The following is a 15340-nucleotide window of genomic DNA, read 5'->3' as shown; positions in this document are numbered from 1 at the left end:
AAGTTTGCACCTAAAAGCATCAAACTCAAAACTTCAGGGGCTAAATTGTAACAAAACGAAAGTCTGGAGATTCAAGGGCGCCGCGTGACGCGAGGCTCCTTGGCGTCACACGAGCCCCCTGTTTCGGCAGACTTATGTTTCTTGAGCTGTTGTGCACGAAATCCAATCTTCTAATCTCACCCAATCACCTTTAATCCACCTCTAATCACCTCCAATCACCTTCTAACTCCCTAATTATAAATACCCACCTTCTCCAACCCATTTGACACTTTCACAACTCTCTAATCTTCACTAAAACACTCTCAAATCTGCAGAAAATCTGAGTTTGGACAGCTTCTTGTATCTTTACTAAAGTGAGTGTAACTCACTCATTTCTTAACCAAATCACTTGGTTCTTCTTCCTAATGCTTCATTATGTCCTTAGGTTTGAATCCTTGGTTTTTCCTTGGAAGAATCATGCTTGGATTTGCCTTAAAATGGACCAAAACTTTCTGTTTTATATTTTATTTTCAACAACTTGTTATTCCTTATCAAACTTGAGTTTACTCATCTCATTCCTATGTCCTAATGCTTACAACACTTTTGTGGTTGGTTAGGCTTAAAAACAAGGTTGAGACACTTAAAAATCAGAGGATTAAACCTTATAAACTTGGTGTTTTATTTAGGGTTTTAACCCACAAATCATGTCAAACTTAAGCTTTGATACATGAGTGATTATGGAACAACTTGGGTTGTTCCAAACATAAAATCCTCACATGGTTTGATGATTTCTAATAGTTAGTTTACTTAATGTACTTGTTATAACCTTAGTTCATGACCCTCCTTGGTTGTTTTTACATCAAGTGTAGTGGTGAACATCAAAGGGGTACCTAAATGGAAGCTTGTCTTCCTACCCCATACGTGACATCTATGACACATCTTGAGGTACCTAAATGAAGAATAAATCTTCTACCTCTTACTTGAATACTTAAAATATATATCCTACAAGTTAAATAATATATATGTACATACACATCTTTGATAACCATCTAAGGACCTAAAACCTTGTCATGATTCTTATGAGTGTTCAACTCATGAAATCACTAAGACCCTTGTGGTTACCAAGTGTCATGCAAGTGTTGAAGGGAAGATGAATACTTTGATATTATATTCTATTACATTTTCATGTTACTTAAATTCCGAATCTTCCGAATCCCCCAAACTCATACACTTTGTTTCTTTGTGTAGAGGAACAAGGTGCTCCAACTAGCTAAACCACCAACTTACTCTCGGACCTCAAGCTAAAGACTTGCAAACCGTGAGTATACTCGTATTCCCCTTTTTACTTTTTACCACTTTTGGGGTGTAATATGTTTAACTATCAAAACATACACATGAACACTTTGTTTAAACACATGAACATTCCTATGACATACTTGTATACGTGATGGCTTGATACTTTAAATTTGGGTTATTCTTATGTGTTGAACTTATCATTAACTTCGTACGAGCCAAACCTTGACATATGTAGCGCTATAGGATTAACGACCCGCCCGTAAACTTGAGGTTATGTCTTGAGCATATTGTGTTTTCTTGGTTTGATATGTTAGACACATGCCATATTTAATGTTTATCTTGAATCATATGCTTGCTATGAGGGAATTGTTCACACTTTTATCTTATGCTATGTATGTATCAAACTTGTATACTCGCCTTTGCTTTTGCATTGAATTGTATTTTTAAACATGTTACAGGTTGATGGTGATGAAATGAAAACGGATAGCAAAGATGCCTAGATACTCACTTAGACGTTTAGGTTTAAAGTGTTGTATCAATTTTGTTTATGCTATGTTGAACAATGTTGTTATTTGCGTTTCTTGTAATGTTTTGACAATTTATTTTGGAAATGAAATTTGGATTATTAAATTATTGTCACAAATAGCGTTATGACGTCTCGAGCAATTTTCACACTTCGTCTCATCCCGATGTTTCCGCCATTGGTTGGGGTGTGACACATACTAAGTTCAAATTTTTAGTTCCTAACTAATCTTATCTATATGAGTCTACTTTTAACTAATAATCCCTAAAAATATGCAACACAATCTACTACTATGTATCTAGTCAAGTTGGTAAATAATTATTTTAGAACTGACTAATATTATCTATAACAATATAGTTGAACTTATAATTCCTAAAAATTTGGAACCCAGTTTAGAATTTATCTAGTAAAGATTGTAAATTTCTGGAGTATTTTATTTATACTACTTGTTATAAAAATGTTTATAAAATAATTATTTTTTATTAACTTTATATCATAGTAACTTCAGTTTTTTAGTTTAGCTTTAAAGTTTATTACTTTATTACTTTTTAATTAAAAAATGCAAATTATTAGATTAATATCCAAGAATAACTGCAATAATTATTTTTTTTATTAGTTGACTTATAATTTCTAAAATTTTGGGACATAGTTTACTATTTATCTACTAAATATCGTAAATTAGTATTAAATAATTCCTAAAATTTTGGGATATAGTTTTCTATCTATCTACTAATCCGTAAATTAGTATTAAATAATTCCTAAAATTTTGGAACATGGTTTATCTTCTATCTACTAAATATCAAAGTTTTGTTTTGTTATAAAAATTAATAATAAATAAAGTATAGAAAAACTGTTTTAAACATGTAAAGATTCGTTTGTTAATAAAAAATACTAAACAAATGACAAAAAATAAAAAATAAGTTGCTATCGTTATAAAGTAAGTTTATTTAGTTGGTGAAATGATAAAGTTTATAATTTTATTGTTTAAAGTCCATAACTTTTTTAAATATCCACATCATACTCATCCAATAAACTTTAATTTTAAAATTTTCGTTTTTGAAAAAGTAAAAAGTAAAAAATAGTAGGTGAGTTGTAGGTACGTTTTAAACACCTTTAACTAATGTTAAATTTCATTTTTATAAATATTTAAAAAACCATATTTTTATAAAACAGTTTTTATAAAAAAAATAGGATGTAAAAGTTTATATCTTTATTAACTTTATCTTTTTATTTAAGAAATACAAATTATTCGAAAAATCTATAATATTATATAATTATTTTTTCATATCTCGTGTCGTCCAACAGTTTTTTTTATAGAAGGCACTAATGGATATATACGAAATCCTCGTGAAACATGACTCTTAAATTGAATAAGTTTAGTGTGCTTTGTAAATACAATCTTGAATTTACTCCAAACCAAGAGGTAGTTTTCATGTTTTGGCCATTCTTGGTAATCGAATTTATCTCTTTGGAAATGATCAAGTACAAACATGTAAATTATATAATACGAACATGATTAAGTACTAAAGTATATTAGTTCAATCGAGATGTAAATTATAAGTGCAATAAAATAACACAAAACATAAACTTCAAATATAAAATAAACTTTATTATTCATGGGATAGTCTATATCAAACTAAAACAACTGAAAATGAAAAAAAACATAAAAACACTTGATATATTTCATCTAAAATCTCTACTTTTTTATCCGTTTTTCTTGTTTGTGCTCGAATCAGCAGTATCATCTAATTCATCTTCTTTCTCATCGTCCTCAGAATCATCTAAATTTATAACCTCGACCCATTTCCATTCAGAGAGTCTCTTAGATCTTTTCTTTTGATTCTCATACTTCCGATCCTTAAAAATCAAAAATTTAATAAAAAGGTTAAAAAATGATTAAATAAATTTTAAAAAAGAAGAAATATAGAATAAAAAAATTTAAAAAAGATTAAATAAATTTTAAAATTACCTCTTCACTAAATTGACGTTGAAGCTTAGACTTGTATGGACTGAACATTGCACCATAAGAAATAATTTCAACACTATTATCACCATCATCCTACAATAAAACACCAAATAATAATATAACGAACTTGTTAATATGAAAGATTATAAGCGAAAATATTACTTAAAAACTAACAAAAGCTTGTTCAACAACTGGGGTGTTTAAATTGGTGTGTTGAATCTGAAAAATCAAATAAGTTAGTATTCACATAAAAGTAAATAAAAGAAAACAATTATTCATTATTGCGATATAACAAAACTTATCATAGAACCGACCTTAGATTTTTCAATATCGCCTGCTTGTTTTTTCGCATCAAGAACTCAGAACTGGCTCCATATTTTAAATCTGTTTAGCAATAGAAATGTAGAATTGTGAGTGTTTGCTATGTATTTATAGTAGTCCATTAGGGTTTAGTTTTAGATTGGTCATCCATTTATTTAGGAAGTTTGTTGTGAGTTTTAAGTTTTTAAAATAAGATGCACATATCCTGTTTAGTTTGTTGTGGCATGTTTAATAGGAAGTTTGTTGTGAGTTTTATCTATACTTACTATATTAAACATACCACAACAACCGACTCTGTACAAGTAAAATTAGGGAATATTTTAGTTTATTAATGTCGTTCAAAATAAAAAACTTGGGTAAAAAACAAATGTTAATGTACGGTAGCTAGGTAATGGTCAAAGCTGGCTTGGGTAGAAAACAAATGTTGGCTTTAATCAATTGTACATTTATGCATCGGCTATTTGTACTTTATGAACGCACGGCGAAACTAAAAAAGACAACTATCGAAACGTTTAAAAAAATGTGCCGATCGTCTTGGTACCTTCGGATTTTTTTAAAACATTACGGGTTGTAAGATATCGCAGAAATACATTAAAGAAGGGGGGGAAGTGTAACTAATTACCCATAATTATGTTAAATGTCAAGGATTTAAATGTAATAGATTCAGGGACTAAAAAATAATTATGGTTTAAAAGACCACTTTACCCTCATTCTAGGGGTTTGTTTATAAATAATGGGGGAAGAAGTTCTTAACTTTTGGGAATCCTTCCCTCATGTATTATAATATAGTATAGATATAGATAAATGATAGTGGTCAGGTCATAAATTCATGAATGCAATGAACTATAGACTTTTATCCTTATCATCCTTTTCACTCACAATGTCATACTTGAGTGTTAGACTATCTCTTATTGTTTCACGCCCTTTCAATATACATCACTGCCACGTCATAAAATATCTGCCATCTCACTGACACATCACCACCCTACTTTCCTTCACTAACACCTACTTTCATTTCACCCCCTTTCACTACCCAATAAAATAATATTATTTTCAAATAAGTTAAAAAAAACAAAAAATTGTGATTGGTTTGAAAATAGCATGATCCCACACCACTTCCCTCTTCACGTCATGTTCCCTACCCGGCCTCCCCCTTTCACACGCCAAATCCTACATGGGGGAGGGGGGGGGGGCGCTGGGATGATAGCAAATGGCCTTAGAGGGGAATCTAGTTTATCTGTTTTACTCTAACTATCTTTCTTTCTCAAATAGATCTAAAAAAATGAAATCATCTTCTACAAACGAGTCTTCAATATTCATAACACTCAAACTTTAACCATTTTGAAATACTATGATGGTCAACTCTTTAATGAAGCTCTAGCATGTCAATCTCTTAACAATATAATGTCTCATAGGGCATTAGAGCATTTATAGTAAGTTTTCAATCTCTATCACCTATATATATTTTTACAACCTTTAACATCGGATTCTTTATCCCTATTTCTATCTTACTCACAAAGCCTTGTTTTATTGTTTTTTTCTCGGTATCATACACTTATAAGCTTATATATAAAGTTGAATAGTGAGTCTCAATACGTAGAAAACCCTGTAGATTCTCTAAACCTTATTTATATTTTAGAGATGTTGATGGAAAATGCAAATAAAAAAAAAAAAAAAAACCTTATATACAGGTTTAAGAAAGTGACTATATAAAGAATTTGATGTGAATGCTCTTAATAAAGAAATGTTATGAAATGAAGAAGAGAGGGATGGGAATGCCATCCCCCACACCCACCAATCATTACCACACAAAATCTGCAACACAAATACTTTCCCAAACTCCATTATGTGTATAGCCTTATAGGTCTCAATTTTTTTAGATGGCTAGAACAACTGGTTTCGAAGACATCAGTCAACATACACAAGCCCCGTTCGATCCGTGGCAGGCCCGAAAGAGGCAACCGCGTGTCAGGAGTTACCCAAGGCCCGGACTGGCCATCATTAGCCTTAGGGCAGGCGGGGTGGTGAGTGATAAACTCCCACCATGCGTTATGGTCTCGAACACACCACCACCACCACACATTTTCCACGCGTGAAAGATAATTCGCGTGATAAACTTCACGTGTTGAATTTCGACCGTTTGAAAAAATCCGACCATTATTTTTGAACGTTAATGTTTAATTAAAAAAAAACCTTTAAACAAATTATATATACTTCACAATTTTTAACCATTTCACCCATACCAAAACACAAACATATATCACACATTCTACATATTTCACAACTGGATTTTCCTACGGATTCAACGTTTCCGATGGACAACGATAACGATAGCCAATCGTCTTCCGACAATGAGACGCTTGAATTTCTCGTGTCGGTGTATAACGAACTTAAATCAAGTTCGAACCGCCCAAAGAAGAAAATGGTGGATCGTGATCGTATACATGCCAACGAAGTGTTAATGAACGATTATTTTGTGGAGAATCCGGTCTACAATGCCGAAACGTTTAGAGATCGGTTTTGTTTACCAAACGAATTATTTTTAAAGATTATTGGAGACATCGAAGCAACTGAAGAATGGTTTCAAGAAGGTTACGACACGAGGGGCAAACCAAGTTTCACGCAGATACAAAAATGCACGTCCGCCATTCGCCAACTAGCGACAGGTAACCCTCCCGATCAATTTGATGAATACTTAGCTATGTCGGCCAGAACTTCACGTGAATGTCTGCAATTTTTTTGTAACGCGGTCATTAAATTATATGGTAAAGAGTTTTTACGTAAACCAAAAGCACACGACATCTTACGTATTTATGCCGCACATGAGGCTAGATGACATTTTCCAGGGATGCTCGGTAGCTCGATTGTACACATATCGAGTGGAAAAATTGTCCAAGAGAGTTGCGAGAGGCGTATGTTAGGGGTGACGTCAAAAGACTAACCATCATACTTGAAGCGGTGATGTCGAATGATTTATGGTTTTGGCATTCATATTTTGGTGTTCAAGGTTTAAACAACGACATCAATGTTTTGCACACGTCGCCGTTGTTCCAAACCAAACGGATGGTGCCGCACCCTTCTATCCATTCTATGTTAACGGACGATATTACAGACGAGGCTTTCTTCTTGTTGATGGTATCTACCCATCATGGTCTGTTTTTGTGAAAGCTCCTTCATTTCCTGTCGAGGCTAAAGATTGGCGTTCAAAAATTGCAAGAATTGGCAAGAAAAGAGGTTCAGAGGGCTTTTGGTGAAAGGGTAGATGGGGCATACTAAGCCGACCGGTTCGTGCGATGAATAAGAAATCGATACATAGCATAGTATATGCATGTATCATATTGCACAATATGCTAATCAAAGAAGACGGATGTGCAATATCTCCAGATTGGGTGCCGGATCCTCATACACAAGTTCACGTTCCCGAAAATATCCAACAAGAATTGCGTGATGAAGAAACGCACTTTCGGTTGAGAGATGATTTAATTGAACTAGTAGGTTCTTTAGGTTTGGAATTTCCTGATTCGGCGATGAGTAGAGTTTTTTTATGTATGTTTTTTTAATTGTAGTCTAAAATATTTCTAGTATGTGTAATTGAACTAGTATGTTTTAATTTAAATGAAATTTATAATTTAGTGTTTTATTGTTAATTTATAATTAAAAAAAAAGATAAAAAAGGTTGTGAGTGATGGAATTCCATCACAAGTGATGACCATTTCCACTAAAAAATGTTGTGAGTGATGAAATAATGTTTGATGACATGGCGAAACTTGATTGGATATTGTGAGTGATAAATGAGTGAGGAGTGATCACCACCCCCACCCCGTTATAGGTCTCGATTAACTTATGTAAATGACAAGGACTCTTTGTGCATAAAATCAATAATTCATGGATCTTATTTGCCAACCTATCATCACCTTAAAAACCAATGGAATTTTCTAGAAATCAAACAAACGGCGAGCCCTAACTGCTTCTTCTGCATCTGCTCTCTGTTAACGTCGCCGGCCGGTGCTCCTCCGTGGTAACATCACCGGAACCCTAATTTCTCTTCATTTATATCCAGTTACTATTTCTTCATATTCCATATGACCTGAATTATTATTATGCTTAATATTCTAGGGTTTCTTATGTGCGCTAATTTGTTTTCTGCGTTTTAACCTAAATCATCGTGTATTTGTTAATTGATTGGTTTTTGTATATCTTCATGTGACACTGAATCGTTGCTTATAAGGATTCGGAAATGAAAGTGTTTCAAGCTAATTTTATAAACCTTTTGATTTGTATGATAGTTTTCTTTCAGAAACATTTTTTTATTATTATTGTAAGTGGTGATTTGGTATAAATACATTTTACAAGAATTCTTGAAATCTTCAGCAATATTTTTAGTATTAAAGTGTTAATTGTTTTGCTTGTGTGTTACTAGGGCTGTAACCGAAAAGAACGGAGACTTGTTTATGTTCGTTCATTTAGCGTTAAACTTGTTGATGAACAGTCCATGAACACACGTTGAACGGAAATTCTTGTTTGTGCTCATTAAGGAATTGAACTTGTTCACAAATGGTTCACGAACACAAACGAACGTATACCATCTGTTAAACGAACGAACGTAAGCGAACTTTCTGCCGAACGGTTCGCTGAAGGTTCGGTTCGTTTACTGCCCTATGTGTTACTTTATCGATTTTAAAGAGCAGTTAACTTTAAACAATGTTTTTGGAACAATTTTTCACCTTGATCAGAACAGATTAACAAAATGATTGTAATATAATTCAATTTACAGAAGGTTGGGCTGTTAAACGAATGCATTCAAGGTTATACACACGCTGCATTGTCATTTTATTCTGGTTTTATCACTTTATGCTCTTTTGTTGTGATGATGATAAGTGATAACTAACGGTGTCACGTGCTTGCAGATCGGGTCTATATTGTTTAGCAACCTTAAGAATGTCTAATAGAGAAGATTCAGACATTGATGATGATTTTGCTGATCTCTACAAGGAATACACCGGTCCGGTAAAATCTACTACCACTAGTGTTCCTGAAACCACAAAAACGAGCAAAAGGTCTCGTGCTGATTCAGATGAAGAAGAACAAGAAACCCTAGACCCTAATGCGGTCCCCACTGATTTTACCAGCCGTGAAGCGAAGGTTTGGGAGGCAAAATCTAAAGCTACTGAAAGAAACTGGAAAAAAAGAACGGAAGAAGAAATGATTTGTAAAATATGTGGAGATTCCAGTCATTTTACACAGGTATATGTTACAATGATATAAGTAGTCTACGATAGTTTTTCTGATTGGTTGCATAACACAGGGCCCGTGATTGTACCTATTGGGGGTGTTTGGGATTGCTTATTTAAATAGCTTATGTTAATGCGCAGCAGAAGATAATCAGTTTATCGGAAACTTATTTCACTCTTAAGGGTACACTTGTAATTTAAATCCACTTTGGCGTCTGGCCCTTAAAATGTTCTGTTCGTATTTTAAATAAACTGACCCATATATCTTCAAATATATATTGTCGTTATTATTGTTTAATTTCATTATCATTTTTATTCTAAGCAGTTAATGTGTTAAAAAATCGGATATAGGCATGGTTGTAGAAATCGCTAGTCGCTAGTCGGCCGGTGGGGTAGGGACTAGCGATTAATCGGGATTAACCGGGGATTAATCGGATATAATCGTGATTAATTGTAACTAATCAGAAATTAATCGAGAATAATCGGTGATTAATTGATGATTAAACGGCGTCTACTCGGGATTTTTACAACCATGGATATAGGTCAAGGATCGGTATTTGAGATATTGGTTATCGCAGTGGGATATCGGTAATTTTAATATCATGCTGAATTTATATATATAGCTATTTAACACTAACAATTCAGTATACTTTTTTATCATTAACAAAACACTACAATTGTAGCAAGTAGGAACTGATTAAGACTCAAAACACTAACATTTAACGCTATCATCTAACAGTTAAGACTTAAAACACTAATGGCAGCAATAAGAAGAAAGACGAATGGTAGAACTAAGAAGAAAGCTACTGATATCGGGAATATTGGTGATATGTCAGTCAAATATCAGTCAATATCGGTACCTGTATTCTGACTGATATTTTGCACCGATATCTCAGCAGGGGACCGATAACCGATATATATTGCAAAATCAACTGCATAGTTTTTATTACAAGAAATTGAATTTCTGAAAATGGTAAAATCATCATTGTTCTAACTTTAATGACCCCAACTATACAAAAAAATTTAATGACCCCACAGGAACAGTAGTGAAAGTGTGTTATTCTACTTGAGTAGCCTTTTGTCGTAATTCTGGCAGAATTAACTTTTCTATTGAGTGTTTTTTCACTAGTTTAAACAAAAAAATATTTTTGATGTTCAACGTACGATTTAATCGTAACAGGGTTGTCCATCTACTCTTGGGGCTAGTCGCAAGTCACAAGATTTATTTGAACGGGTTCCCGCAAGAGATCCTCAAGTAAAAGCGCTTTTCACCGATAGGGTGGTTAAAAACATTGAGAAGGATATCGGGTGCAAAATCAAAATCGAGGAAAAATTTATAATCGTTAGTGCCAAAGAAGGACATATTTTATCAAAGGGTGTGGATGCTGTTCACAAAATTAAGAACGAGGGTGTCAAAACGGGTGAATCCAATTCAAACATGGTTGAATCTGATTCCAGGTCACCGAAAGGTAGAATTTCTGTTGCCCCTAAAGTAGGACCCGCTGATTCTCCGAGGTCTAACCCTAGTCCAAGAAATGTATCAAATTACGACCAGAGGTCTGGCAGACATGATAAAGTGATTAAAGAACATGTGCGTGAGGAATTTCAGAAGTACCCAAGGGGATCCCCACAAGGTAAAGACAACAATGCTTAATTAATTTTGGGTTCCAATTGGTGGGTCCATGTGTATAACTAGGCTTGCAAACGAACCGAACGAAGTGTTTGTTTGTTAAGGAAATATATGTGTTCACGAATTCATAAACACTTGCCGAATGAGATTTTCTGTTCATGTTCGTTTGTTAAGGAAATGAATGTGTTCGTGTTCGTGTTCGTTTGTTAACGGACGCTCATGAACACAAATGAACACCAACTATTCATGAACCCTGATGGAAACAAACAAACACAAACAAGCGTTCGTGAACAAAATATATAATACACTTTTACTTGTTAAGTATTTTATTTGTCGGAATTTTGAGGTATTTAAATAAAATATGAAAACTAAAAACACTAATGAACTATCGAACACAAACGAACATTAATAAACGAATGTGGCCTCTGTTCATGTTCATTCATTTAACTAAATCAATGGAATTTCTTGTTCGGCGAACTTCCCGCCGAACAGTTCACGAACTGTTCACTCAACGTTTGGTTCGTTGGGAGCTCTATGTATAACCCAACCCCAAAATGGATCATATTAGTTATTCATGTTGAAAACTTGAACCCTAACCTCTCTTGAGAACATTTTAGATATGCTGTATGTGATATCAAAATCATGCTTTTAATTGATAGAAAATCCTTTTGATAGTTCTGTGGTAAATAATGGTCGTTTATTACTTACAAAATATCATTTTGGTGGCTAAAAACGTGTAATAACTTTGCTTGTTTATTTGTATATTTGCAGCTAGAGGTAAGTGACTAAGTTGTTATATTCAAGAATTATGTGTTGGATTCTTTAGTAACTTTCTGGGTGGCTCTGAAATCTGAATTGAACCGATTATCATCATGAAATGAAAGAATCTTGAATCAAAGTGTTTAACACACTCTTCATTTGGTGAATTAGCTTATCGGAATGATGGCATTCAGATCCGATCAACACATTCAAAATCTCCCGCTCGCCGTCCACCGTACTCTGGTGGCTCATATGACTTGAAAGATAATCACAAATGCGGGCCCGGGCTCAATTTGCAGCCTACTCATAAGGAAGGCCGTTCTATGTTTTCACTGGCATTGGAGGAATTAGAGTTGGAGTATACGAGGGATGCAATGGATATTGCAAAATTTAGAGATAAGGAAGAAGATGAAGAGAATTATAGGCATCGTAAGGTAATGGTGTTTTTGCAATTTTACATTTTTTGTACACATTTTTTAATTCTATAGGTAGCAATTTCGACCTGGTTTAGCAATGAATGGGTCCATTTGGTTAAATGAAAAAATCATCAGTTTCTCATATTTTTCAAAAGAGTAAAATGCCATTTTCGTTCCTGAGGTTTGGCTAGTTTTGCGACTTTCGTCCAAAGGTTTGTTTTTCCGCATCTGAATTTAAAATGTTTAAAATCTTGCCATTTTCATCCGGCTTGTTAACTCCATCCATTTCACTCCATTAAGGCAGGGTAAGTTCGTCTTTTTTGTTAACTTAAGGGTATTTTCGTCCTTTTTGAATACTTGTACTTTATGCTAAATGCTAAATGCTTGTACATAAACTGAAAAAGACCAAATTGCCCTTTAAGTTAACTAAAAAGATGGAAATACCCTTGACTTAACGGAGAAAAAATGGATGGAGTTAACGAGTCGGATGAAAATGGCAAGATTTCAAACCTTTTGGATCTATATGCGGAAAAACAAGCCTTTGGACAAAATTGGCCAAACCTCAGCGACAAAAATGGCATTTTACTCATCAAAATAAGTTACACTTTTCATTCACCTATTGATTATTTGAAAGAATAAATGGTCGTTTCTGATTTCTCCATGTGCACAAATAGGCGATTGAAGAAATCAGGGGAATTTACATGAAAAAGTTGGCTACAATAAGAGACATGCATGCAAAACAATGGGAAGAATTTCTTCGATTTGAAACACATAAAAGACAACAAGAAACTCGTCAAGAAATGCCTAATGTAGGGTTTGGTGGTTATAGAAATAATAATCATTATGATTATGGTGATGCTGCTGCTGCTGGCAATCCTTATATTAACAATATGCAAATGGAATCAAGATCAAGGCATCCAGAAATTGACAACTATCCTTCTTTGAGGCCCGGTAACAATTATAATGATTTTCAACGTCAAAGGCATGAGGATTACGGGGAAGCATATAATCGTTATTAAGTTGTTTGTATCAGGTGAGTTTGTTTTTACTTTTTAGGGATAATGTATGTAGAGGTCATCAAGTATTCCACTTCTTTTATTTTTAGTAATTAAGGTCATCCATATATTGAGATGACTTTATAGGCCACCTGGTTTCATTAAATACAAATTCTGGGAAAAAAAGCATATCGGATGATGAAAGTTGTATGGAAATGTATCCATTTTTACACCTATTTTCTTCTAATATAATTGAGGTTTAAAGCTTATGTTTAAATTTTTGACACAAACCAACTATTAAGACGTTAGATGGTAATTAAGTTTTAAAAGTTGGTTACATCAAAAGGTAAGCTTTGGATACGTACAATAACATGTGTCAAGCTGGATACATTTTCATACAAGTTGGTTACATCAAAGGGTAAGCCTTGTAGTCCTATACATACAATAACAATAGGTGTCAAGTTGGATCTTTTCATGGATTTTGCTTCTTTAACGTATAACATGTTGAAAACCCGTCAAATTCTTGGATTTTAGAAAAGAGTTAAATGTCATTTTAGTCCCTGTGGTCTGGGTCATTTTGTCAGTTTAGTCCAGAGGTTTGAAACGTTGCCATTTTAGTCCAAATAGTTTCAAACGTTATCATTTTAGTCCACTGGGTTAACTTAACTCCATCCATTTTTTCTGTTAACTAGAAGGGCAATTCGGTCATTTCATATGTTATTTTGTTAACTAGTTAACAGAAAAAAATGGATGAAGTTAACTCAGTGGACTAAAATGGCAACGTTTCAAACCTTTGGACTAAACTGACAAAATGACCCAGACCACAGGGACTAAAATGACATTTAATTCTTCAGAAAATTTTAAATCATCCAACATGTTACCTTAGCTTGAATAGCATTATCAACTTTATAGGTTAATCAAGTATGTTTGTATGTGGTTTTGTTTATACGAAATCCGAAAAGAACATGTGGAGTGATGAAAATTCCCTTAAAAAGGTTTTTGAAAATACAACAGTTTTAACATAATCTACTATATCTATTTGTAGTTGCTTTTTTTATATTACTTTTATTACGTTACATCGCATGTGTTAAATTTTTCCTTGCAAATATTCAGGGACCGGCATTCATGTTGGGAAGGTATTCATAGCCGTATGATAACCATGTTCTTGTTTAGTTTTGGATCTGTTGCTACTATATTGTTCCTTGTATTTAAGGAAATCATGGTTATTGAGATGAACATGACTTCTCTTTGCTTAGTCTTTTAGGCTTTTAGATCTGGAATTATAAGTAGTTGGTGGATTTTATTTCGCACTTCTGAGCATTTGGTTTGTGGTATCCCCTTAACTAGAATTTGATATATGATCCTTCTTATGGAAGTATAATTTGGATTGAGGGTATGAAACTAAAGGGGTGTTTGGTTCGATGAAATCAACGAATTTAAATATGATTTCGATCTTAACCTGTTCGGTTTGCAGGTCATTTCTGTCTTGGTATTATAAGCCGAATTCATGAGATAATGTTAGGTTTGAGAATGAAGAAATTAAATTGGAATGAAATTTCTTGAGTTCCTTTAAAAAAGTATTCAACATGGAATGGTTAAACCAAAGAATTAGAATCTTCTTCATCACCACTATCACTGCACGACGCCACCTCTAGCATTCTCGTGGCGAACTAATCAAAGGACAGAAATTTTAGTAGGCTATGGATCAATGCTTTACTGGGTCATAATCGCATGACTCCCTAGTGAAGGTTTTATTGAAACTTAATCAAGTTTTAGCAAACGTGGCGAGTAGAGGGGTTTGCCGCGAACGTTTTTTTTATTGGAGATTCAGAATTTGATTCCGATTTCAGAGTCTTGTAGGTAAGATTTAGTGCTCTCTCGTAGAGCTAAGGAAACAAATCCTAAAAAAAGAATAGCATGCTTTAATAGATTTTCAAAAATTTGTATGAAAAGTGAAAACATAAAAAGACTTTATGGTAAACCAGTGTATTCTCCAATCAAATAGATGTGTGTTTAAATCTTGCGGAATGCAGATGTGGTGGTTTTAGGTTTTAGGAATAGAGTAGAGAGCGTGTGCATTTGCAGGTAAAAAACATAAGTAAATGGGCGGCTGTCGTGACTTGTGAGGCGTTAAAAAAAAAAAGTTTGATTGAGCATGCAAAGGCTAACCGCACAACAAATTGCTATAAGTTGACTACTTCAATTGTATGCCTTTCTAAAAAAT

The 15340-nt window shown here is 33.7% G+C and overlaps 1 protein-coding gene across 2 annotated transcripts; it reads left to right on the top strand.

Annotated features, from left to right (window-relative positions):
• Positions 1-7981: 7981 nt before the first annotated feature.
• Positions 7982-14559, top strand: LOC110884270. Of its 2 annotated transcripts, XM_022131963.2 has the most exons (7): positions 7982-8103; positions 8993-9329; positions 10497-10950; positions 11718-11723; positions 11877-12139; positions 12796-13154; positions 14230-14559. In XM_022131963.2, exons 2-6 carry the CDS (start codon positions 9024-9026, stop codon positions 13138-13140), a joined length of 1374 nt encoding a protein of 457 aa, XP_021987655.1. In that variant the 5' UTR covers positions 7982-8103; positions 8993-9023; the 3' UTR covers positions 13141-13154; positions 14230-14559. The 2 variants fall into 2 exon arrangements, with proteins under 2 accessions (XP_021987655.1, XP_021987656.1); XM_022131964.2 differs by lacking the exon at positions 11718-11723.
• The last annotated feature ends 781 nt before the right edge of the window (positions 14560-15340 follow it).

This window comes from Helianthus annuus, chromosome 10, assembly GCF_002127325.2.
Source record: "Helianthus annuus cultivar XRQ/B chromosome 10, HanXRQr2.0-SUNRISE, whole genome shotgun sequence".
Taxonomy (NCBI): Eukaryota; Viridiplantae; Streptophyta; class Magnoliopsida; order Asterales; family Asteraceae; genus Helianthus; species Helianthus annuus.
Note: the sequence above shows the minus strand (reverse complement) of the source record. Positions and strands in the feature narration are given on the sequence as shown.

Bases quoted from the DNA above. Each gene is read 5' to 3' on its own strand.
- LOC110884270 (XM_022131963.2), top strand. From the start codon at position 9,024: ATGTCTAATAGAGAAGATTCAGACATTGATGATGATTTTGCTGATCTC. The intron at 9,330-10,496 runs GTATATGTTACA...TAATCGTAACAG, and splicing joins ATTCCAGTCATTTTACACAG to GGTTGTCCATCTACTCTTGG. The intron at 12,140-12,795 runs GTAATGGTGTTT...GTGCACAAATAG, and splicing joins AGAATTATAGGCATCGTAAG to GCGATTGAAGAAATCAGGGG.